At 34.7% G+C, this 26,567-nt stretch overlaps 1 protein-coding gene across 47 annotated transcripts in view; it reads right to left on the bottom strand.

Moving 5' to 3' along the window:
• Positions 1-10,207: 10,207 nt before the first annotated feature.
• Positions 10,208-26,567, bottom strand: part of CLASP1 (cytoplasmic linker associated protein 1) — a 319,850-nt gene continuing 303,490 nt past the window's right edge. For all 47 annotated transcript variants that reach the window (XM_031959887.1, XM_031959906.1, XM_031959896.1 and 44 more), the window contains 3 exons: positions 19,526-19,732; positions 18,070-18,186; positions 10,208-13,454 (listed from right to left, as the gene is read on the bottom strand). In XM_031959887.1, the coding sequence (XP_031815747.1) occupies positions 13,368-13,454; positions 18,070-18,186; positions 19,526-19,732 (411 nt within the window). In that variant the 3' untranslated portion in view covers positions 10,208-13,367. The remainder of the gene's footprint in view (positions 13,455-18,069; positions 18,187-19,525; positions 19,733-26,567) is intronic.

The raw sequence follows: 26,567 nt of genomic DNA, 5'->3' as shown, positions 1-26,567 counted from the left end.
ATATACCGCAATTTATTCAGCCATTCTCCAATTGATGGACATCCCCTCAGTTTCCAGTTTCTACAAAAAGGACTGCCACAAATATTTTTGCACATACGGGTCCCTTTCCCTCTTTTAAGATCTCTTTGGGATATAAGCCCAGGATATAAGCACTGCTGGATCAAAGGGTATTGCTCTCCAGAATGGTTGGATCCATTCACAACTCTATCAATGCATCAGTGTTCCAGTTTTCCCACATCCTCTCCAATATTCGTCATGACTTTTTGTCATCTCAGCCAATCCTGACAGGTATGTAGTGGTATCTCAAAGTTGTCTTAATTTGCACTACTCTGATCAACAATGATTTTAAACACCTTTTCTTATGACTAGAAATGGTTTCAATTTCTTCATCCAAAAATTGTCTGTTCATATCCTTTGACCATTTATCTGATTTCATTTATGTGAGTATTTTGTGATTGTGTTCATATAGTTCTTGGATTTGTCTTGGAAAGTAGATGCCTAAGTTTTATTTTGTTTAAGTAATTTTAAATGGAATTTTTCTTTCTCTTGCTGATGGGTTTTGTCAATTATATAGAAATGCTGATGATCTGTGTCGGTGTTTATTTTGTATTCCTGCAATTTTGCTAAAGCTGTGAATTGCTTCCAATAGATTTTTGGATGATTTTCTAAATATATCATCATATTGTCTGCAAAGAGTGATAGTTTTATTTCCTCATTGCCTATTCTAATTCCTTTAAATTCTTTTTCTTTTTTTATTGCTAAAGCCAACATTTCTAGTACAATGCTGAATAATAGTGGTGATAATAGGCATCCTTCTTTCACCCCTGATCTTATTGAAATTTGTCAAGCTTCTATTACAAATAATGCAAATAATAAAAATAACAAAAAAATGTAGGTTTTAGATAAGATACTGCTTATTATTTTAAGGAAAACTCCCTTTATCTCTATTTCGTTAGTATTTTTAATAAGAATGGGTACTGTATTTTGTCAAAACCTTTTTCTGCATCTATTGAGATTATCATGATTTCTGTTGGTTTTGTTACTGATAATGTCGATTATGGTATTGTTTTCCTGATATCAAACCAGCCCTGCTGGTATAAATCCTACTTGGTCATAGATTATTGTCTTGCTGATAAGTTGCTGTAATCTCTTTGCTAATATTTTATTTAAAATTTTTACATCAATATTCATTAGGGAGATTGGTCTGTAATTTTCTTTCTCTGTTTTGGTCCTTCCTGGTTTAGGTATCAATGCTATATTTGTGTCAGAAGGAATTGGCAATACTCCTTCTTTACCTATTTTTTCAAATAATTTACTTAGTATTGGAATTAATTGTTCTTTAAATATTTGGTAGAACTGTTTTTTTTTTTTTTAAACTAACAAAATAGATAAATCTTTGGTTAATTTGATCAGAAAAAGGAAAGTAAAAAGTCAAATCAACAACATCAAAAATGAAAGGGGGAAACATCACCAATGAAAAAGAAATTAAAGAAATAATTAGATTTTTTTTTGCCTTTTCTTTTTTTAAAAAAAATTATTATAGCTTTTTATTTACAAGATATATGCATAGGTAATTTTTCAGCATTGACAGTTGCAAATCCTTTTGTTCCAACTTTTTCTCTCTTTTCCCCTCCCCCTTCCCCCAGATAGTAGATTGACCAATATATGTTAAATTATATTAAAGTATAAGTTAAATACAATATGTATATACATGTCCAAACAGTTAATTTGCTGTATAAAAAGAGTCAGACTCTGAAATAGTGTACAATTAGCCTGTGAAGGAAATCAAAAATGCAGGCGGACAAAAATAGAAGGATTGGGAATTCTATGTAGTGGTTCATAGTCATCTCCCAGAGTTCTTTCCCTGGGTGTAGCTGATTCAATTCCTTACTGCTCTATTGGAACTGATTTGGTTCATCTTCATTGTTGAAGAGGGCCACGTCCATCAGAATTGATCATTATATAATATTGTTGAAGTATATAATGATCTCCTGGTCCTGCCCATTTCACTCAACATCAGTTCGTGTAAATCTCTCCAGGCCTTTCTGAAATCATCCTGCTGGTCATTTTTTACTGAACAATAATATTCCATAACATTCAATACCACAATTTATTCAGCTATTCTCCAATTGATGGGCATACACTCAGTTTCCAGTTTCTGGCCACTACAAAGAGGGCTGCCACAAACATTCTTGCACATACAGGTCCCTTTCCCTTCTTTAATGTCTCTTTGGGATATAAGCCCAGTAGAAACACTGCTGGGTCAAAGGGTATGCACAATTTGATAGCTTTTTGAGCATAGTTCCAAATTGCTCTCCAGAATGGCTGGATGTATTCACAATTCCACCAACAAAGCATCAATGAATGTCCCAGTTTTCCCACATCCCCTCCAACATTCCACATTATCTTTCCCTGTCATTCTAGCCAATCTGACAGATTGGTATCTCAGAGTTGTCTTAATTTGCATTTCTCTGATTAATAATGACTGGGAGCATCTTTTCTATGGCTAGAAATGGTTTCAATTTCTTCATCTGAGAATTGTCTGTTCATATCCTTTGACCATTTATCAGTTGTAGAATGGCTTGATTTCTTATAAATTAGAGTCAATTCTCTATATGTTTTGGAAATGAGGCCTTTATCAGAACCTATGATGTAAAAATGTTTTCCTGGTTTATTATTTCCCTTCTAATATTGTCTGCATTAGTTTTGTTTGTACAAAAACTTTTCAATTTGATATAATCAAAATTTTCTATTTTGTGATCAATAATGATCTCTAGTTCTTCTTTGGTAATAAATTTCTTCCTCTTCCACAGGTCTGAGAGGTAAACTATCCTATGCTCTTCCAATTTATTTATAATCAATTAGAAGATACTTTGCCCAACTCTGTGGCAGCAAGTCTGACAATCTAACCAAAATGGATGAATACTTACAAAAATATAAATTGCCAGGTTAACAGAAGAATAGTCCCATTTTAGAAAAAAAAAAAAAAATTGAACAAGTCATCAATGAACTCCCTAAGGAAAAAAAAAATATTTTTCTGATCAAATTAATCAAATGATTATCTATTTTGTTAGTTAAAAAAAAAACCAAATAGTTCTTAGTTTTATTAGTTCAATAGTCCTCTTAGTTTTTACTCTATTAATCTTTCCTTCGAGTTTCAAAATTTTGAATTTGGCATTTAATTGGGAAGGTTTTGATTTGTTCTTTTTTCTAACTTTTTTAGTTGTGTGCCTAATTCACTGATCTCCTCTTTCTCAATTTTATTTATGTACCTATTTAGAGATATAAAATTTTCCCTAAGAACTGCTTTGGCTGCATCCCGTAGGTTTTGGTATGCTGCCATCTTGTCATTTTCTTGGATGAAATTATGGATTATTTCAATGATTTGTTGTTTGACTCACTCATTCTTTAGAATTAGATTATTTAATTTCTGGTTGGCTTTTAGCCTATCTTTTCTTCTTCCAGCTAAACATAAAATAAATCTCAAATATAAAATAAATAAACATAAAATAAAGCCCAAATAAATAGCTTTGCTATTTATTTGTTTCTGTTTTTATGGGAGAGTTCATCCCATTCACATTAACAGTTATGATTACCAGTTCTGCATTTCCTTGTATCTATTTTTCTTCCGTATATATTTTTGTTCTTTCAACCCTGTCCTTAGTTGTATGTATTTTTTACCTAACCCACTCACTACCTTATCACCCCTCCCCCCCTTTTTATAGTGGGGTTTTTTTAACCCACTCCACTCACTACTTTATCTTCTATCAATCCTTTCCCCTTCTCTTATCTTTTCCCTTAGTGTTTCTGCCCTCCTTTCTATCCTGCACCTCCCTTTTCTTTACCCCTTTCTTCTCCTACTTCTTTATATGGTTATACAAGTTTCTATACTCAACTGAATGATTAAGCTATTCCCTCTTAAATAGCCACAAACCAATGAGATCAAGCTTCAGACAATCTCATCTCCCTCCCTTCTTTCCCTGTATTATAATAAGTCTTTTGTACCTCTTCATGTGAACTAATTGTTCCATTATACCTCTCTTTTCCTCTTCCAGACCTTTTTCCATCCCTACATGCCTTTTCTTTGGATGTCATAACATCAGATTCCATTCACAACTACACCCTAAATCCATGTGGTGCCCTCTCCCTGCCCCAATGACAGTTCACAAGTTACAGATGTTTTCCTATCTAAGGATATAAACAGTTTAGCCTTTAAATACATATATTTTCCCATTTACTTTTCTATGGTTTTCTTGAATTCTGCATTTGTGAAGTTTCATCTTCTCCCCTGAAAGATAATGCTAAGTCTTGCTGGGTAGTTAATTCTTGGTTGTAACCCCAGGTCCTTTGCCTTATGAAATATGGTGTTCCAGGCTCTCTGATCCTTTATTGTAGAAGCTGCCAGATCCTGGGTAATCCTTACTGTTGCTCCTTGATATTTGAATTGGGTTTGTCTGGCAGCTTGCAGTATTTTTTCTTTGAGATTCACAACAATGAATTTTTGGAGTTTTCACAACAATGCTCCTTGGGGTTTTCCTTGTGGGATCTCTTTACAGAGGTGATAGATGGATTCCTTCAATGAGTATTCCCCCTCTGTTTCTAAAATATTGGGACAGTTTTCCTTAATGATCTCTTGTATAATGCTATCTAGGTTCTTTTTTTAGGTCATGGCTTTCAGGTAGGTCAATAATTTTAAACTTGTCTCTTCTGGATCTATTTTCCAGGTCAGTTGTTTTGCCAATGTGATATTTCACATTTTCTTCCATTTTTTCATTCTTTTTAGTTTGTTTGATTTTTGCAGTCTCACAGTCATTAGCTTCCATTTGCCCTGTTCTAGTTTTTAATGTGTGATTTTCTTCAGTTATCTTTTGCATCTCTTTTCCCATTTGGTTTATTTTACTTTTTAAAGAGTTGTTTTCTTTAGACACAATTTTTTCCCTTTCTTTTCTAAATTATTGACTCTCTCATGCATTACCTCTCATTTCTTTTCTCATTTTCTCTTCTTCCTCTCTCATTTGCCTTTTAAAATCTTTTATGAGCCTTTCCAAGAAGAAGCCTCTTTGGGTTTGAGATCAATTGATCTCACTCTTTGAGATTGTTTTCTGTGGACATTCTGTCCTCGTGTTGTGTTTTGTTCTGCCCTGTCACCATAGTAGCTTTTTATGGTCAAGGTTCTTTTTTGTTTCTTGATCATTTCCTTTTGCTATTTCCTCTTTTTTTTTACTTTTAAGGTTGAATTCTGTTCCTGGGGTAAAAGGGATGCTGTCCCAAGCTTCCTGTGCAGTTCTGAGCCTTGGCTTTGAGCACAGGGGCCTCTGTGTTTGCAGAGGGTAGTTTTGCCTGTTCTGTTCAAGAAGCAGCCTGGTTTCCTAGAGTTTGTCTTCTGAACTGGGATCGGAAGCTGCCCCCCACCCTGATTTACTCCTCTATTGAGTCAGAACTGAGGATCTTAGTTGCCAAGTTGCTGTGATTAAGGCCCTCTCACCAGCTTTCCCAGAGTCTATCTGACCTAGGCTGAATATCCTTTTCAATTCAGTGAGACTGAAATTTCTTGAAGTTTTTTCAGTCTGTCTTGAGCTGGAGAGTAGTTTTATTCCATCAGACTCTTATGTGTTTTCATGTTTCATGTGGTTTTTGAAGAAAACTAAAAGAATTCTGACATTACTCTGTCATCTTGGTTCTACGCCTGGAACTTGAGAAAACTTTTTTCTATTCAAAATCTTAAAACATCTAGTGATGTTTCTCCACCAGATATTTCCAATTCACCATGACCAAAATGGAATTTACCTTTCCTCCCAATTCTTTCCCTCTTTCCTATGGCTTTGTTATCCTTGAAGGTATGACTATCTTCCTGAAGTAATCCAGATGCACAACCTTATCCTCCTCAACTCTTCATTGCTCTTGTCCCACACATACTCAACCTATTATGTCCTCTTATTTCTACCCTCATGTTATCTCTAATAACTGTCTTATACTCTTTGATTTAGTGACCTGTTTCTCACACATAACAGTCCATCTTTTCACATCTCCCACACTCCATATACTTTCTTACTAGCTACCTCCCATGTCCAAATCCTTCTGCTTTCTCACTACCTTCTGATCTTAAGATTCAACATAAATTCATCCCTACTCCATGGCCTAGGATTGTTTTCCATTCACAATTTAGTTATCTTGTAAGTATCTAGGAATTCTGCATGTTGATTTCTTTAGAAAATAGAGACTAGAATCTTGTTATTGCTTTTCTTAGTGCAATACCTGGCATCATTAAAATCACTTAATAAATGCTTTTTGAGTGACTGTTATATATGTTTAACCTCCCCAATTAGAATGTTCATAGAAACTTCTGAATAGACATTGGCTCATTCTTTGTAGTTGTATCCTTATCACCTATCATAAGCAATCAATAAAATTTATCGAGAACTGGGCTAAACAATTATAGTGTCTGGAATATTTGTTGCTCCACTGCTTTAGTCAGATCTAACTCTTTGTGAACCAAACAAATGATTGTTGATCGACTGAATGGAGGCAGGAGATGAAATGTCTAATGAGGAATAACTTAGTCCCAATTTCATTGATTTGATGGAGCAACAAAAAAATAAATAAAGCTAGACAGATAGGGTGAGGCTGGATTGTGAAGGGTACTAAATGTTCTAGCTTGACAAAGTATGCTTTGAATGCACTGAAGAAGATAATCTACTTTGAACAAATAACAACTTTAAAACACCTATACCTTAGGGAGATTATTTTGGCAGGTGTATGGAAAATGGGCTGTAAATGAGAATGTTTTGTGGCAGGGAGATCAATTAGGAGGCTATTGCAAAATTAGGAATCTAAGGAAAAGGTGGGAAGAACTTGGGCCATTAACAGAAAAATTAATGTTATTGAAGAAGAATCAGTGCACTTGGCAACTGCTCTCATATTGAGGAAAAAGGAGTGGTCAAGGATAACCTTGAATTTATAAACCTGGACAACTGGGAGGATGGAAATATCCTTCACCAAAAGAAAGAAATGTGGATGTTGGAGGAATGGGTTTGGGGAGCAGTTTGTACATTTTAAGTATGGGATACCAGTGGGAGATCCTATTAACAGTTCCATAAACAGGCAATCAGAGATGCAGCATATATAGATTTGAGATCTGCACAAGGAACATAATTGAACTGAATGGTAGCAAATGAGATGAACAAAGGGTGAAGGTATAGAGAAAGAAGAGGGCTAATGTCAGAGTCTTAAGGGGTGGGAGGTTCATGATGATCAAACAAAGGAGACAAGAAGTAGAACCAAGAGACCACAGTGTCATGGAAGCTAATAATGAAGCTAATAATGAATAATGAATTAGCAGTGTCAGAAGCTGGGTGAAAAATGGCTATAGGACTGAACAATTAAGAGAGTAATGATGAGTTTTGGGAAAGTAGTTTCTGTAGAATGGTGGCGTTGAAACTATATTGCAAGAATCACTGCAAATCTTTACAAGGTTATAGTAAAGATGAAATGAAGGAGTTTATATGAAACTTACTTTGAAAATAATGTATGATGAAATCATATGCATGTTGTTTTACATATATATTTAATAATAAAATATTTCTATTCTAGAGTTATATGATAAGAAATGCAAACTGTGAATGAATCCCTGTCCCCTCTTCTCTAAAAATCTTAGTAGTTGAAGCTAAACTATGTGAAAACAGTTTTCCCCTTACTAACTTCTCTTCTTTTACTTCTTAAAGTTTCCTGCAGATCCTAGAAGTATTGCTTCCCAAGAGGGAAACAATGCAAATCACCTAGAAGTAAAACAAAGAAATCTCCACCTCCAATCATCCATTGATTGGTATAACAGGGTGGTGCTAAAATGTCCTCAAATTGCTAATAAGTTACTAACTTTTCAGAAAGATGGTAAAGAGGGTACATTGACAAAAAAATTTAATTATCATCTCAAACAATTATTTTAGACTCTATGTATAACAACATGTCACTTTATTATCATCTTTAGAGATAGACATATAAAATAAATAGAAGAGACTTGGCTTCAAATCTGGCCGCAGATACTTACTAGTTGTGTTAGGCTGGGCAAGTCACTTAATTTGCCTGTTTTCTCATCTGCAAAATGAGCTGGAGAAGGAAATGGCAAACCACTCCAGCATCTTTGCTGAGAGAAAATCCCACTTGCAGTCACAAAGAATTGAGTTGAACATGACTGTAAATGGCAAGAGAAAAAAAAAAAAGCATTCTGCAACAAAAAGATGACTGGATTTGGATTCAAGTATTGTTGTTCAGCTGTTTCAGTCACATCTGACTCTTCATGACCTTATTTGGGGTTTTCTTGGCAAAACTATGAGAGATTTACCATTTTCTTCTCCAGCCCATTTTATACATGAGGAAACTGAGGCAAACAGGATTAACTTGCCCAGATTCACACAGCTAGTAAGCATCTGACACTTGATTTGAGCTCAGGCTGGATTTTCCCTATTCCAGATCCCATGCTCTATTCACTGTTCCACCTAAATATATTCTCTTAAGCATTCTGCCTTTTTGCAAGCTGTTTCACCTTAAGCAAGCACACCTTTTCAAATTGTGTTATTTGTAAAATGAGGGTATTACTTTTACAACCTTATCCCATAGGACTGTATTGACACAGTGGTTAGAATGCAAGGCCTACAATCGGGAACATCCTAGTTCAATTTTGGCCTTAGACACTTATTAGCTATGTGATCCAGCACAAGTCATTTAACCTGTTTGTCTCAATTTCCTCATCTGTAAAATGGGAATAATATTAGCATCTATTTTTTAGGGTTGTTGTAAGGATGAAGGGAGGTAATTATAAAGAGCTTAGCACAGTGCCTAACACATAGCAAGTACAATGTAAATATTAGCTATTCTTTTTTAAATGGGTAAATCTGCCTTCAAGGAGCTCAGGGTGTGACTTAAAACTGTAAAATCCAGAACATTAAGAATCAACTAGTTCAATTTCCTGATTTTATGAAATAAATTAAAAGTGTGAAGATTAGAATTTTCCCATTATAATTTGTGGTAGAGTTTAGACATGACTCAACTTCCTTATTAGACTAGTGTTCTAGTTCTGGAGAAACTTCTGAGTTTGGAAATGAGCTGTTGATTCTACATAGATCTAGTTTTTGAGAATGCTTTATTTCATTTTTAATCAGTAGATCAGATGTAAATGATACCTAAAATGGTACTATAGACTAATCCTGGGTTAAAGAGATAAAGAATTTTGCATGTGCTAGGGATGGATGGAGGAAGTGGGCTGAGAATGGGGATGAAAGGGCAAACTTATTTTTCTCCAATACCGTATTGTGACATGGAAGTTAACACTGGAGTAATACTAAAAATTATGCCATCACAACTCATTAGAAAGGCTTGACATATGGGCCTTATAACAGGCAGGATAACAGTATATCTAGGACCGATCTAGATAAATTCAGAGAAATCTACCACATTTAATTCAAAGGTGATAAATTGTTTTGGCCTTGGCAATTCAGAAATAAATTTACTGAAGGGTTATTATTTATATTTGGGAAGGAATGTCTATTCTAATGAAATCATATTTGGATATAGGATCTTAGCATTATATAAGTATATAGCTCCATTTAGAGTTAGGATGGTACTGATTGGCTTCAAATCATAGATTTTTATTTAGTAGCAGTCAGAAGTAAAAACTGGGCCTTCCTCTGGAACCCCAGGATCAATACTTGTTTTATCACTGCATTTGTCTTGTTCCTTGCTTTACTTTCAGAAAGCTAGAGGATGGCTTGTTGTATGGCTATTCTTTGTGGTTCTTGCACAATGGGACATAGGATTTGAAGCTGGAAAGGCCTTTAGAAATCACCTACCCACCCCTCCTATTTAACAGTCAAGAAAATGAACAGAGAAGTGAGATTCTTTGGACACAGATCAGATTGGTTCATTTTCTAGTTGGCCATGCTTTTAGACTTATACCTAGGGGAATGTAGGATTTAAAGCTATATCCAAATTGACCTGGGATTCAAATGACACAAAGGAAATACTCTCTCCCTTAGAATTCATGAATTTCATCTGCTTTCAACTCTTTAAAAGAAAATACTCTACCAGCCTAATCAAACTCTAAAGCCACATTTTGATTGTAGGCTAATATAGCACAAAGTTTGAACAACTTGGCGAAAAAGACACACAATCACAAGAAATTAAATGTAAGCTTTATTTATTCTAGGGCAAACTCAAAAGGGTTTTTTTGTCTTTTTTTTTTTAGCAAATCCTATCACGTTAATGTTAACAAAAACATCTGTACATTTGCCATGATACACTTAAAAGTGAAACAAATATTAATATATAAATACAGATATGGATGTAACATGACAAAAAGCAAAAAAAGTGTGTGTGTGTGTGTGTGTGTGTGTGTGTGTGTGTTTATGTATGTGTGAAGAACCATGCGTGTGAACACACTGGAAACAAACCATTCTGGTGGTTGTCATTTTTCATAGCTTTTCCTTTTTATTTCCAAACATTATTGTTAGCAAAGTCCGGCTGTAATTCGTAATTCTACAACGTTCTTTTTGCTGTCCTTTAATATGTAACATTATGCTTGATAAATAAAGGGTACTGGGGAAAGGAAAAGTAGTTTTTATATGACAAAGATGCAAGTTGCATTACTTATATAGATTATTGAGAAGCTAATAATAAGCAATAGAAAAGACAGTTTTGTATTATTGTCATTTGTCATCCAGCCAAGCACACATGGTGTACTTTGAGAAAGCCACATGCCTCAATACTTCTGCACTACATGAGAACTACAGTACTTAAAACCTGGAGGTGGGGGAATGGGGAATATGGATCAAGTGGTTTGCCCATGCCCTAGCTTAGTGGTGTCAATAGCACAATGAATAGCAACCCCAAGGTCCAGAGGGTGATGGGCTCTTTCAGGGCATTGAAAATTCAGAGTTGGTAAGCAGGGGAGGCAAAGTTTCTGTTGAATTATTTTTCTTTCTTTTCTTGTTCGTTCTTTCTTTTTTAAATTAGCGAGTGCCCTAAACGACAGAAAAGGCAAGGAAAGGCAGCTACAGTTGCTGAAATTTGGCTGGGGCAGCCGGGCTCTGCTCTCACCTTCAGGATGATGTGATGGGCAACATGCAGATTTGCTCTCCTTGGTGTATATATCAGAGTTTCCAGATCTGTAAGCCAAGAGACTTTGATATTTGCTGACGATTGTACATTCTCTCTTTTTGGTAAGTTAAAGAGATTGAAGGTTATGCAAGTGGTGTTCATGGCTAGCCCTTTGAGTACTACAAGGAAATTAGGCAACATTCAAGATACTTCCAAACTAAATGACAGAGGGGATGCAGGACTTTTTAAGGGAATAAGGGAAGGGAGAGAAAGGGAAACTTACTATATACATTATATTTAAATGAATTGATAAATAATCTAACCAGAATGTTTCTTCTATGGTGCAACACATTCTACAGTAGAGAATAATGAATCTTTAACTGACTTGTGTAGTGAAAGAAAAATCACATTAATGAATATCTGTCAACAAACAAAATATTATTTGATCAAGAAAGTAAGGCCTGGTCTCATATTTTGCAGCCCCAAATATGCCAATTACATTCAGTCACATTTGTCTGTCACCAAAAAAATTTTTTTAGATGTATGATAAAATTTAATGCATTTAAGACAGCCATTATCACTTATTTTCAATTAGCATGCTTTAGAGTGGACAGATATTATAAAAGGATAAGAATTAACATTGTAAAAATCTTTCTCAGAAAATTTGGTTTTCCCCTTGTTGCTCTTTCCTAAAATAAATTATTATTCCAATCAAATGGCAAGTGTTGATGAATCAGATAGAATATTTTTCACCACTAAATTCTAACAGGAGCAGCTATGTATTTCCTACATATTTAAATTACACTTTAGAAGTCCATCCTGTAGTGTGAAAACACTGCATTAGTTTATGGACATTACAGTGCATTCATTTTCAGTGCATACTATATTTTTTAATAAAATATCTAAAATAATTTTAGAATAAGGAAAAATTTACTCATTTTCTTCCATCTTCTATTCTATTATTACTCTGAATTCTAAACCTGTCAGGTAAGTTGTGGAGAGGGCTAACAGGGAGAATTGAAATTTTACCTCCTATAAGATTAATTAATTAATTTTACTTGGAGTTAAATTTTAGGATCCCCTCCTTTTCACTATCGCATATTATAATGGACATGCAATTTTTCTTGTCAGTGTTTATTTCAACAAATCATTAGAAAATAATTTTGGTTTAGAGAATGAAAAATGACTGAGTCATGATCTATTGAGTCGTGATCTATACTATCCCTATACTCTCTGATTCTACTTAAAAAGAAAAGTCAAATTTTAAAATTCTGTAACTGTCATTACTCTATGAATTGAGAAAAATTTAATCTTGAAACTCTGGGATAAACTAAAAGTCAAGAATAAAATATCAAATATTAGTTGTCACTCTTCGATTTTTAAGGTCTCTAAATTTGTTCAATGGGTAGTATTTAAATTATGTTTCTACAAAGATCCTGAGAGTAAGATTTCCCCTACAATTCTTGCAAATAGAATTTCACTACATGACTTCTTTTGTCTTACTCTGGTTTTTGTTTTTGAATTCAAATGAACTTTAAAATAGCTGTTAAGAAATTTTAAGCCCTGAAAACAAATATCACGCAATTAAAGTAAGCTTTAACTTGAAGTCAGTACTAAAGAGTCATCAGTTTTCAGAATCTACACTAAAAAGCTAGAGCGTGTTATATACAGCTAAAAGACTGAAAATGAAAACCTATGGGGTGTTTAGCAGTTAACAGGGTAAAAGGCTATTTTTAATTTTAAATGTTTTCTAAGACATAATTCACATTTCAGTAGGATTCAAACAACAACTTAAATACACACACCATACCACTTTCATTGTTTCCTTTGTGAAAGGCGCAGGATCCAGCCAAGGGTCACACCCATAATGAAACAAAATATTATGAAGAAACTGACACGATCCTAAAACCTCAAGTCTGTATCAACTTAACTTAAAACAAATTAATCACTTTAGTTTAACCAAGAGGGGTTCATTGTTATAACGCTGTAATCTAAACCCCCTTTTAAAGATTTCAGCAGGCTGCACAAACATGTTATGGCTGTTTTTTTTTTTTTTTTTTTGTATGAAGACTGCAACACAGGCCTTGCTTCCTTTACATTCAATACCAATAAGATTCTACACAAAAGCTTGAAAGGACCAAAATACTGATTGCAATAAATATCTGTGTGGCCTCCTTGTACTGATTGGGCGTGCCAATGAAGAAAAGGGGAGAAGAAAGGTCTCAGAGAGGCACCACTGATTGCTTCTAAGTCTACACAAATAAGTCCAGATATTTCCATTAACTGTGCGTTGAAACATCTGAAGATGAACTGCTGTTGCTATTGGTGGTTTGGGCCCTCTTTATATACAAATTTAATAGCTTCATCTGAAAAGAAAAGATAAGAATGAATTATCAGACAAAGTTTTAAAAATAGGGTTGTAATGTAACCTAACGGTTACATGTAACCTAATGTAAACCTAACGGGCTCAAAGAACTCTTAAAACTATGAAGCTGAACCTCAAAATAAAACTATAAAATTCATGCTATTTAAACTATGATGAAAAACTAACGTATTTTATCAAAGTAAGCATAGCAATTTAAAAATTACCTATGTACAAAAAAATTTTTTTAAACAACCTGAAAAACCAGAAAATTCTAAGTTATGCTAAGAAAGGTAAACAAGGATAGATGATGTAGACAAATATATCTGATCAAAACTACAAAGACCAGAGAACTTTGAAATCCCTAGTTCAATGAAACAAATTAGAGCTGGGTAATAAAGCAATAGCTTTACAAGCCTAAGTGTTCCATTCATTTTTCTCTCTTCACCTGGGGTGATCACAACTATATGTGGCTTTTGTCAACAGTGGTGGAATTATCCTATCAGGCTTTTTAAACAGAAAAGACAAAAAAAGTCAGAATCATAAATAAAATCCAAAAAGAATGAAACTTTCATGTACTTTCTAGTTTTCACATAAATTTTGTGAAGCTGTGATTGCCTAGTGACAGTACATGACATTCTTTTCCTTCAGTTTATTACACTTTAGCTGAATGGAAAGTCTTTCTACCTTTTCTCCATTGACTGGGTTATATTTTTTAAAAATTTCTGACCAGATGACTAGGTTACAGGGTATGGATATTTAAAGACCACAAGAGTTAGGCTCTGGATAAATCCGCAGAATTTTCATGCCAAAATTTCAGAACACGAAAGTAACAATCCTAGAAAAAGCCATCTACCCATGTTACCTCTACTTCCTCTTCTATTGACTTTTGGCACTCTAGCTTCTGACCTTGTCATTTACCTGAAACGGCCCAGTCACCCCAAGATCTCATCCTTGATATCTGTAGTACTGGACACTTCTGAACAAAACACCTTCTTTTCTGAGTGTTTTTGACTCCTTTTTTCCCCTTGGTTTTCCTATCTATTTGGCTGCTGCTTCTCATCTGTATCATGCCCACCAGCTGTGGGAGTAACCCAAATATTCTGCCCAACACCCTCTTCTTTTTCTCTCTCTCTATTCTTTTGGTGACTTCATCAGTTCCCATAGGCTTAATAATAACTATGCTGATGAATATAATCTATTTATCTGGCTCTTGTCTCTCCTGAGCTCCAGACCAGATTCATCAGCTATGATTAGACAATTCAAACTGGATGTCTATGGGTATCCAAAAGAGAATCCAATATGTCATTCCCACTCCACCCCTCTTGAATAATCCTATTACTGTAAAGCAATTGGTTGCTCAGGTTTTCAATGTTAGTATTATCCTTGATTCCTAAACTCTTTGTAACTTCTAAATAACTAATCAGCTGCCAAATCTTTTTTTTTTTTTTTAATAATCTCTACAACATCTCAACATTCAAAGCTGTCATCTCTTCAATTACATAGCTACCACCTAGCTCAGGTCCTTATCATCTCTTGTTTAAACTACTGCAAAAGCCCCAACAAGGTCACCCAAATTCATTTTACTTCATCCTTCACAGATCTGCCAAAGCTATTTTCCTATATTAGAAAAAATCTGACCATGTCATTATTGATCCACTCAATAAACTCCAGGGGCTCCTTATTTATTTCTAGGACTCCTGTTTAGTATTTAATGCCACTTACCAACTAATCTTCTTATACATCACATTCTTTTAGACAAAATACATTTCAAGCAAAATAGCTTTCTTACAGTTGTTCATACAGAAAACTGTATTTTCCTTCTCCATGACTTGATACTGGCTATCTTCACCTTATTTTTTAAATCTCTTGTCCCTTTGCAAATTTGATGCAGGTACAACCTTCTAAATGAAGCCTATTTTTCTTACTCTGTCACTGTTGCGTTCTCCCTAAAATGACTTTTTATCTATATAACTTTAAATAAGGATATAGAAAACTAAGTTTCCTTTTGATTTCTGAGTGACAGTGACGTACAAATATCTGTAATGCCTGAAATGCTGACTGGCCAAAAAAGCCGGGGCAATTATATATGAGTTCTTTCTCCCCCCACCCAAGGCAATTGGAGTTAAGTGACTTGCCCAGGTCACATAGCTAGGAAGTATTAAGTGTTTGAGACGAAATATGAACTCAGGTCCTCCTGACTTCAGGGTTAGTGCTCTATCCACTGCGCCACCTAGCTGCCCCATAAGAACTGTTTTTGCTGAAAAGTTTTTCTTACAAGAAAGGTCTACATTCTGGGTGTGAGAGTAGAGAAAGGACTATTGTAAAAATTATTACAAGTTATTATAAAATTTATTTTTCTTTTTGAATTAAAAAACTTTTAAATCAAAATAGAATCCAAGCTTCATCATAAGTTACATATTTCTACTAGTTAGTTATTACTAGTAATAGTGAAAAGTACAGTGAGTTGGGAGAAATAATAAAAAAGCTAACATCTGACACTTTACACTTTGCAAAGGAATATAACAATTATATTATTTCATTTGATTTTGAAAGACTTGGGACTCTTGTTTTGGTTCCAAAATTACTTAGCTGTGACTGTAGGGGTTACCATCAAACTGCTTTGGTCCTAAGTTTTTGTTTCTCATTCTAATGGGGATAATTAAACCTACTTCCATTCTATTACTTCATAGGATTGTAATAATGGTAAAAAGGAGAAAATGGATGTGAAAATTCCATGGTATGGAAAAGAATAAAGAATTATACAAATGTCTAATATTAGTATTAACAAAAGTTATCTCCCAGCTTCTTCTTGTTTCGAGGAACAACAAATGAATCCTATCAAGAGATGGGATAGCTGAGGATGATTGTTATCAGAAGGTACTGGCATGGGGGAAATGGCATATCTATGAAAATGTATAATGCTGGAAAAGGAGGTGGGTGGATTATTTAATAGACAGTGGGTGGAACAATGGATAAAAGGCTGAATTTGGAGTTAGAAAGACATGAGTTCAAATGCTACCTCAGATACTTAGCTTTGTGAACCAGGGTAAATCACTAACCTGTCTGTGTCAGTTTCCTCATTTGTAAAATGAGGATAAGATTCATCTAAATAAGTGTGGTTACGAGGATCAAAGATCAAAGGAGACATAAAGTGTTCTGCAAACTTAATGTGCTACATAAATATGATTAATTATTATTAATAGTAGAAGTGGGAGGAGTAAAACATAACATTATACCTCAAGTGGTATACAGGTATCTCTGGAATTTTAAAAGAAACAGTAGAATGGAGGCCTTGTGGATCTTCAATGTAGAATTTACAGAAGACACAGATAAGAGCTGTGCATGATGACAAAGTGTGGAGGGATTGTGATCTCTCCCAGCATAGAAAGTTTTGACATTAACAAAATCATGGGTCTGCTAAGTCATCTAAACTAAATTATTTCAGCATCCCAGGAAACAAAAGAACATTCTTCTTCCCCCTAAAAATTGAGCAAAGTTGCTGCATTAAATAATTCTGAGAGAAATGTGTTTATTCCTCATTTGTATCTAACTGGACCAATTCCTTTGCAAGAAGCAGTGCCACAATTATTTATTTCTTCATTCTGTTAAATCAAGAGTGGGGAACATCAGGTCTGCAGGCCTTATAAGGCCTATATAAGAAATCATTTGGTCTGGTCTGGTCAAGGCAACTGAAGGCAACAACAACCTCCCACTGCTTGAGTTCTTTACAATGATAATTTTGTATGGCCCATGATGTGTAAATATCCACATGATACTTGACAGAAAAAAGGGTTCCCTATTTCTGAGTTAAGTCAACAGCAGAAACCTATAGCCATTTATTTGCACTACACATTTAGCTTCTTGTTTTTTTTCCTTCTATTTTTGGAAGTGAACATCTAGTGAAAGTGAAGCATTGTTGTCAAGAACCTTCAGGACATCACAATTATATGGGAGTTAGTTTGATTTCTGGAAAAGCTATAAAAATTTTTTATGTTTCAAAAAAAAAACCCAACAAAATCCAAAAACCTAAACTTGGGGCTCTGACCAAGTCCCTTTTTTCTGCACCTCAGTTTCCTTATGTCTAAAATGGAGATAACATTACATAACTCTACCTTCTGAGCTGATTGTAATCCTTACGAAGTTCTTGCTATGTAAATATAGTGCAAAGGATTAAAAAAAGCAAGGTTTGAAAAGTTTTCTTTGGACCTAGGAACTAAACATAGGAGTCATATAGCAATTTAGGAGAAATAAAAGCCAGTACATTCCCAACATTAGCTTGGAATGGGAAGAGTAAAACAAAGATGCCTCTGATGCTGTTTTATCCAGGAATCAAGAACAAAATTAAAAAAACCAGTATTGAAAGATGAAACACAAATTGAATCACTAGATTATTTTACAGTATCATTTTGGAATAGATATAAAGCCATTTACATTGAATATTTTGTCTTTTTTATCTTTAGGAAATTTCTTGGGGGAAGAAGGGAGAGAGAAAAACATGGCTAAGCTAAAACTTATAAGGTGATAAAGCCTGCCAATAGGTTGATATCAAAGCTGGTTTGTGGAACCATGGAGAGATATATCTAGAAATATAAAGACTATTGCAATATTATACAAACCTTGCTCCCTGTGAGCTGTGCAAGGTGAGGCTTCAGTTCTTCTCCAATAACAGAATATATTGCCACTAAGCAAAACACACTGGCCTTACGAACGCTACTTTCAGTGTTGTCATAGCCCTATAGGACCAGAAACAAAGGAATACATAAAATTAAAGATGAAACTAATCTTTCAACATCTTCATGAATGTGCATGTTGATTGTCCTATTCTGTATTTGCAGCTAGCAGGGAATCTAAGAGGGTTTATGTGCAGTTATCAGAGAAAGAAAAAAAGAGGGGAAAAAAGTTATATGGATATATTCGACCTCTTGAAGTAAATGCAAGAAATTTTCATCTAAAGGTAGCTGAGACTCAATTGGACTGAGCTCCACATGATGCCTGGGTGGCCAAAAAAACAGAAAAAATAAAATTGAACATAAAGTGAAATATAAAGAACACTGGAGTGACATCAAAAGATAAAAAAATGAAAAACAAAAAGAAAAAATGCCAAGTTATGTTTTCTTCTTTTCCCCAAAACAGAACAAGTTTCACTTATAAAAACAATACTTTTTAAAAAAGGTATAGAACAAACCACATTCCTACTAGTAGCATGTTTCCTTGCTCTGATTGTTACCTTCAGAACTTTTTAATGGTTCCCCTTCAACAAGGACTTAAGTATGATAGTTACAAATTCAAAGTCCTCCAATAGTCTGGCCCTAACTTACCTTTTGAATCTCATTTACCATTACTCTCACAGGGGTAAACATGCCCTAGTCAATCTAAAGTATTTTACTTATTTTTCCCTAAATATGGCCCACATTTTCTGGGCCTTGCAGATGCCATTTTTGGAAGGGTTTTTTGTTTTTTTTTTAATCTGCAGTCCACTTTCCACTCTCCACTCTCTTCCACATCCCACTTACAGAAACTTTATTGATATTTCAAGGGCCAGCTCAGCCTTTAGACTTCAGTTCCTCATTTATAGACTGAGGCACTCTTCTAATTTTAACCTTTTGATGATCATTTTGTTCAGCAATATATCTTCTTCCTTGGAAATCCTGCAGCACTTTATTGAGATCATTTTTGTGACACTTGTGAGATACTGCCCATTACTATTAGTAATCTTTATATTTTATTTTCCTCACTCTATGTAAATTTTTTGAAAGCAAGGTCACACTAAGGAAAAGTTTAGATTCAAGTTAATACAGGGAAAGATCACAGAATCTCAATGACACCTTGGGTACTACTGCATACACAGGTTATGAAATGCCAACAGCACAGGCAGTACACCATCTAATTCTCCTCTTTCTTATGAATAAAGATGCACTTGTAAACAAGATAAAAAGTTCTAAGATTACTTTTAGCTGAATAGTTCTATCTGGCCTATTAATCAATAGTTTAGTTCAAACATCAGCCACACCACCAGCCATAAAATGCAGCAACAGTACATACCTCATAGATATTGATTAGCCCAAGCCTTACCTGTAGCAAGCCTGGGATTATGTCAGGGAGGAGCTGGTGCAAGGACTCCTTGGAAATCCTCTCAATAACTTTGGTCTGCATCTTAATGGCAGCTAGATTGATGGGGTAGTCAGCAGTCTGGATGATTGGGCAAAGCACTTTGATACACTGCTCAGGATGTATAGAACTGGCCAATGTAGAAGCAGCTTCCTCTGCAGCTCTCACAACCTGAAACCCCAAGTCCCAAAATTGGGATGGTTAATATTTTACAAGAAAAAAAGCACCAAATGCCTATTTTTGCTCATTTGGTCAAATGCCAACCTAATGATAGATGTCACCAATTTATGCAGTTTTTGAATACATAAAACATACTGTATACCATATTTTAACAAAGGAAATTTTAAATTACTTTTTGCTCTTGAGGCATTATTTAATGGTAGCTTTTAAGTATGAGTGGTAGTATGTCTGTGAACATATTTTAGTATTAGTATGAGCTGTGTCTGACTCTGTGTGACCCCATTTTTGTTTGTGTGGTTTATTTTTGGCGAAAATGCTAGAGTGGTTACCAACTCCCTCTCTAACTTGTTTTACAGATGAGGAAATTTAGAAAAGAGGATTATGTGACACTGGGAGGGTCACATACCTAAGAGGCTAGATTTGAATACAGGAAGAGGAGTCTTCCTGACTCCAGATCTGGCACTCTAGCCACTGAAAAACATGGCCAATCCTTATAGTCCATATAGGGGAAGTGTTCAGAATGAATAAATAACAAAATACTTAGTGCATATTATGTACATTAACTTCTGAGGATACAGAAAGAAAGAAAAGAACTTGAGAACAGTCCTTGTTCTCAAGAAGCAGTACATTCACTTTTCACATTCTGATGGGAGAAGTGACCCATATACAAGTTTAAAGCTGTACATGAACTGGAAAGATCTCATGGTCTTTAGGTTAAAGCATTAAAGGAGATGGTAGCACATTTCCTCTAAAGTCATTTCTCAATAACAAATTCATACATTTTTTATTTTAAATCATTTGATAGCATCAGAAGCTATAGTTGTCGAGAAGGCTTCTCCAGAACATGTCAGGTTGTATCTCCATATAGGACTGCTTTCCATAATAATGGCATTTGGGGGAATGATATGGCAAAAACTTGGCTAGAAGCAAGCTTAGTAGTCTGTAGGACACTGGCATTCCTGGGGCTGTCCCATCAATGGCAGTCTGTTAGTGGTTGATTTTGATAGTGTTAAGGAAGGTGGGCTATTTCTTCATAGATTTCTCTTCCCATTGATGACTATAGGGGCTGAGACGGAAGCAAGGCCAATACTATTCTCTTTTGGTTCAGGGTCCTAGAATGTTTCCACTTAGGTCTAAGGTGAGGGGTGAAATGGTGAATTGACTTCCCCGAGTGCCACATTGCTTTAGTAAGGTGAGCAGCAGGCAGCTTTTGGATTTTTATTGATCTCTTCTGTTTTTATATTACCTATATCTCTCAATATGTCCCTCACTTCCCCCCTCATAAGAAAGTGTTTTTTTTAAAATAGTTCAATAAAGTCAAATCCAGCATTATATGTGGTATCCATCATGCTCTACCTCTGCAAAGAAAGGAGCAAAGTACAGTGTCATATCTGTGGCCAAGCTTGGGCATAATAATTTCACAGAACTTGGCTTCTGTTGTTTTGCTGTTGTCTTTGTTTGCTCAGGCAATTGGAGTTAAGTAACTTGGATTTTTGGATTTTTATTGATCTCTTCCGTTTCTATATCACCTATATCTCTCAATATATCCCTCACTCCCCCCCTCATAAAGTGTTTAAGAAAGTAGTTCAATAAAGCCAAATCGAGCATTACATATGGTATTCACAGTGCACACAGGTCACACAGCCAGGATGTGTTAAATGTCTGAGGCCAGATTTGAACTTGGGTCCTCCTGACTTCAGGGCTGGTGATTGTTCACACATTATTGTGCTCACTATTCTTCTCGTTCTGTTTAGATATACTTTACTATGGATCACTCTATCAATAAGTCAAGTATTTGTTAAGAGTTCACTATATACCACTGTATTAGGTGCTGATAATACAAAGCACAAAAAAATGAAACAATTTCTACTTGTAATTGAGGTGGGGGCAATAAACACAAATAGAGACAGACACATACACAAAAGTAGTTAAGAGGGAGGGCATATGCATTGAACTAGGGTAAGTATCAGGAAAGGTTTAATGCAGAAAATAGCACTTCAACTGCATCTTCAAGAAAGAGAGGGGGACTCTATGAGGATATTTCTTAAAGGAAAAGTACATTCTAGGAGTGGGATGGATCTGCATAAAGATGGGAAATGGCACTTCCTAAGTAAGGATATAGAGAAAGGGTCCACCTTGACTGGATTAAAGAGAACAGGAGAACTAAGTCCAATAAAATGGAAATTAAAGTTGATCAGGTTGTTTGAGACTTTTTTATCTAAACAGTAGTTTATATTTGATCCTAGAGTCAAACCAGAAGTCAACATAGTTGATTCAGTTGAGGAGTGACATGTTCATAAATATACTTAAGGAAAATTACTTTGGTGGCAGTAGATAGAATGAACTGGAACAGTGAGCGGCTTGAGAAAGGGAGAATACTTAAGAAGCTATTGCAGTAATCTAGGGTAAGGTGGATATGGAAAGAAAGTATCTTTTTAGAGTATTTTAATGTGCATCTTTTCACAACCCCTCCAATACTGATTATTCTTGTCTTTTCCAATTTGTCTGGTATGACATGAAACCTCACAGTTGATTTGCAATTCTTTTATTATTGGTGATTTAGAACAATCCTTTAAATGATGACTAATAGTTTTCAATTCTTCTTTTGGGAAATCTTGGTTCGTATCATTTGACTTTTATTAACTGAGGAGTAAACTTTGTCTTGTTTATTTGTTAGTTTTCTATATCAGAGATATCTGATTAAATTTTTTCCCACAGTGACTGTATTCATTCTTATGCTAATTATGTTAATTATTTATCCAAAACCTTTTTAGTTTTATATAATTCAAATTATCTTCTTTTTGGTAATCATTTTTATCTCATTGGATTAAAATTTTTCCTCCTAGCCCTAACTCTAAAGTATTTGATTGGATCTTTCTTTTTTTTAATGGCATGCCTTTTAATATTTAGGTCCTAGATCCATTTTTAGTTTACAAATGGCAGGGGTCCTCAAATTACGGCCCGGCCAGATGAAGCAGCTGAGGACATTTATCCCCCTCACCCAGGGCTATGAAGTTTCTTGATTTAAAGGCCCACAAAACAAAGTTTTTGTTTTTACTATAGTCAGCCCTCCAACAGTCTGAGGGACAGTGAACTAGCCCCCTATTTAAAAAGTTTGAGGATCCTAGGCTTAAGATAAGTCTCAATTTTATTTCTGCCAAATAAGTATATGAAGTGAAACAACACCTGAATGAACAGGAATCTGGGATTCTGAAGATGAGAAGTCAATTAAAACTTCTGGTTAATTGATGGTTATAGAAACACTGTTATTTGAAAACTAGTATATAGGATAGGGTAGAAAAAAAAAAAAATCCTAGGACTGAGATGCAGTGAATTAAAAGCAATTTTTAGACAAGAAGAAATTAGAATTATTTTCTACCATAATTTAATGAATATTGATGGAGGAATCAGAAGACTTAGGTTTTTAAAAATACAAAGCAAGTATTAGGTGTGAAAAGTTGGGAAAATAATTTAATTTCCCTAGGCTTCACTTATCTTAACTGTAAACAACTTTTCCACTTCTAAGGGAAGCAATATGACATAGTAATGGAATGCTGGAATTGAGTCATAGGATCTGGGTTTGAACACTTACTACTGACTTTAGATAAGTCATTCAATCTCTCTTGACCTTGATCTCTCCAGTTACAAAAAAAGTGGGGGTAATGGGGAGAGAGGGAAAATAGACTTGCCAACTTTTAAAGACCTCTTAGGCTCTAAATTTATGATCCAGTAAATACTTTATTCTTGTGAAGATAAAATTCCTGTGGAATTACTGTAAACCATAAAGTATTATTTTTAAAAAGGGTGATATTAATATTATAAACAAAATAAGTTGATATTAACATAAATCATGGAATGTGTCTTCTCTAAAAAGTTTTATAACCATAGGCATATATTTTTCATCTTCACGATTTAAATTGAAAACAGCACAAATAATAAAGTAGAACACTCAATATCTGACTATTGATGTAAATGAGTAAATATATTTTTAAAAAACATGTGCCATTTAGTTTATTTATGAAATGATATTTGACTAAATGGCACCTTCATTAATATAACATATGATGATAGTTCAGTAATGAAGACTTAACCCTTCGGACCTTGTATTAAAGGAGGCAAAAAGCCATTCACTTGAAAGATAATAGCAAAGCACAAATAAGAAAGGAAAATTTCCTTTACTCCTTATATGGAAGCAGGTTAAAAAGTTTAATGGAGACTAAAAAGCAACCAACTTAGAGCACTGTGGTGTTTTTCATCTTTCTATACCTAGACACCAGCCATCTTTCTATACCTAGACACCAGCCCATAGTGCCTTACACATAGCAGATCCTTGCTACAAGTTTGCTGCCTTGGATTAAATCAATAAACTAAACTAAAAGGAAGTATTTCAGTGGCTGTTCAGTTGTTTTTCAGTCATGTCCAACTCTTCATGATCCTATCTGAAGTTTCCTTGGCAAAAACACTGGAGGATTCGCCATTTCCTTCTCCAGCTCATTTTATGAGGAAATGCAGACAGATGGGGTTAAGTCCCTACTGTGCCCCATACAGAGTATAGCAGGGCAGGAAAATAATGGGATTAGGAGTCAGGAGATTGGCATTTAGTCCTGGTGTGGACACTAGTTGTGTCACACTGAGTAAGTCCCTTTACTTTTATGGTCTTGAGATTCTTCACCTAACAAAACTAAGAAGCTGGATGATATGGACTCTAAAGCAGATTCTAACTTGAACATTTTGTTTCCATAAAGGATTTTAGGATATCACTTTAACCTTAGTCATAAAAATGAAAGGGTATTAAAAACAACAACAACTAGTAAGTAAGGCAATATATTCACTTTGAAATCCAAAGGGCATTTCTGCCTATATGAAAGTTAGCTTCATCTGACATGTTTCTTCACTACTAAATTTCATAAAAGCTTTGGATAGGTGTACTCCAGATGCTTATATAGCTCAAATAAAATAAAATTTTTCAAGGCAGTTATACTCAAATGGGAGCAATTTAGAGTCTACTCATTTCTGTCACAGGCATGAAAATTTTTCTAGTCACTACTGTAAATCATCTCATTCTCCCTGTCCCCATTTATTTAATCAATAGCTAAGTTTTGTTGATTCTGTCTCTACAATATCTTTTACATCCATTCCATACTTTTTTTTTAAACTAATGTGGCCACTATCACAGTGTAGGCTCTTATCACCTCTTATCTTGACTGCTGCAATAGTTTGTTTTCTCTGTCTCCAGTCTTTCCTTTCTGATTCATTCTCCATACATCTAACAAAGTGATATTCCTAAGATGAGCCTGTTATTCTACAGCTCAATAAACTCTCATAGCTCTCCATTTCCTAGAGGATCTCAAATTTGGGATAATCTACATTTCTAGATTTATTAGTTATCACTTCCCTTTATGTACCTGATGGTCTAGTTAGAATGGCTTTTAAATTCCTTTTGATTAGGGGTAATGCTCGAAAACAGAGGTATCAAACACAACCCACATCATTCTGATTGAACCAGATTAAAATGTAATTGAGAAATATTTGACAAAATAAATAAAAATGGCAGAATGAAGATATTAATATGTGGCATTCTAAGTAGCCCACAAGGGCTATTTTTCTTTTCAAATATGATTAATGTTATAATGTTTAAAACGATTGTACATGTAGACCCATATTAGATTGCTTGCTGTGTTGAGGAGGGCAGAGGTATGTTTTTCCTTAATTCCCTTCCTGCTACTTAGTTTTTATGTTTTCCCTTTATCCTCCCCTCCCAAACTCCAGTATGCATAATGCCTGGATGAGCAGCAGAACCTAGATAATCAATTCTATTATTTTCCAAGCAGAGGACTGACAACTCTGCCACTCTATTGTAAGATTCTTTGGGCATATCTGCCCTACAATTCTAGTGCCAGACACCTGACATCTAAAGAAGACATCTTGAGGACTCTTGGCCCTGCAACCTACCCCGAGCTTCTCTAGCCATCCTCTAGCTGAATTTTCTTACATATGTTGACTCCCTCAATTACAGTATGAGCTTTTTGAATGTAAGGACTATATTTTTAAAAAAAACAACCTATCTACCTTTTGATATACTTACCTCCTTCCTTCCTTTCTTTTTCATTATTTTATTTTTTTCCAATTACAAGTAAAGATTGTTTTCATGTTCATTTTTTATAAGATTCTGAGTTTCAAATTTTTTTCTTCCTTCCTTCCTTCTCTTCCATCTCCCCCTTCCCAAGACAGCTAACAATCTGACATAAGATATACATGTGCAGTCATGTAAACATTTACCCATTAGTCATCTTGTGAAAGAATCAAGAAAAAAAAAAAGGGAAAAGTCATAAAAACAAAAACAATAAAGTAAAAATAGTATCTTAGATCTTCATTTAGATTCCATAGTTCTCTAGCTGTGGCTAGCATTTTCTACCCTGAATCTTTTGGAATTGTCTTAGATCATTGTATTGCTGAAAGAAGCTAACTGAATTACAGTTTACCATCATACCATGTTGCTGTTATTGTGTGTAAAATGTTCTTCTGGTTATGCTCAATTCACTCGGCATCAGTTCATGTAAATCTTTACAGATTTTTCTGAAATCTACCTGCTCATCATTACCACAATAATATTCCATTAGATTCATATACCACAATTTGTTTGGCCATTCCCCAAATGATGGGCATCCCCTCCATTTCCTATTCTTTGCCATCAAAAAAAGAATTGCTATAAATATTTTTGTGTATATGAATTCTTTCTCTTTTTTTTTTATGATCTTTTTGGGATATAGACCTAGTAGTGGTATTACTGGATCAAATGCTACAGTTTTATAGCCTTTACGTATAG

This window comes from Sarcophilus harrisii, chromosome 3 (genome assembly GCF_902635505.1).
Source record: "Sarcophilus harrisii chromosome 3, mSarHar1.11, whole genome shotgun sequence".
Taxonomy (NCBI): domain Eukaryota; kingdom Metazoa; phylum Chordata; class Mammalia; order Dasyuromorphia; family Dasyuridae; genus Sarcophilus; species Sarcophilus harrisii.
Note: the sequence above shows the minus strand (reverse complement) of the source record. Positions and strands in the feature narration are given on the sequence as shown.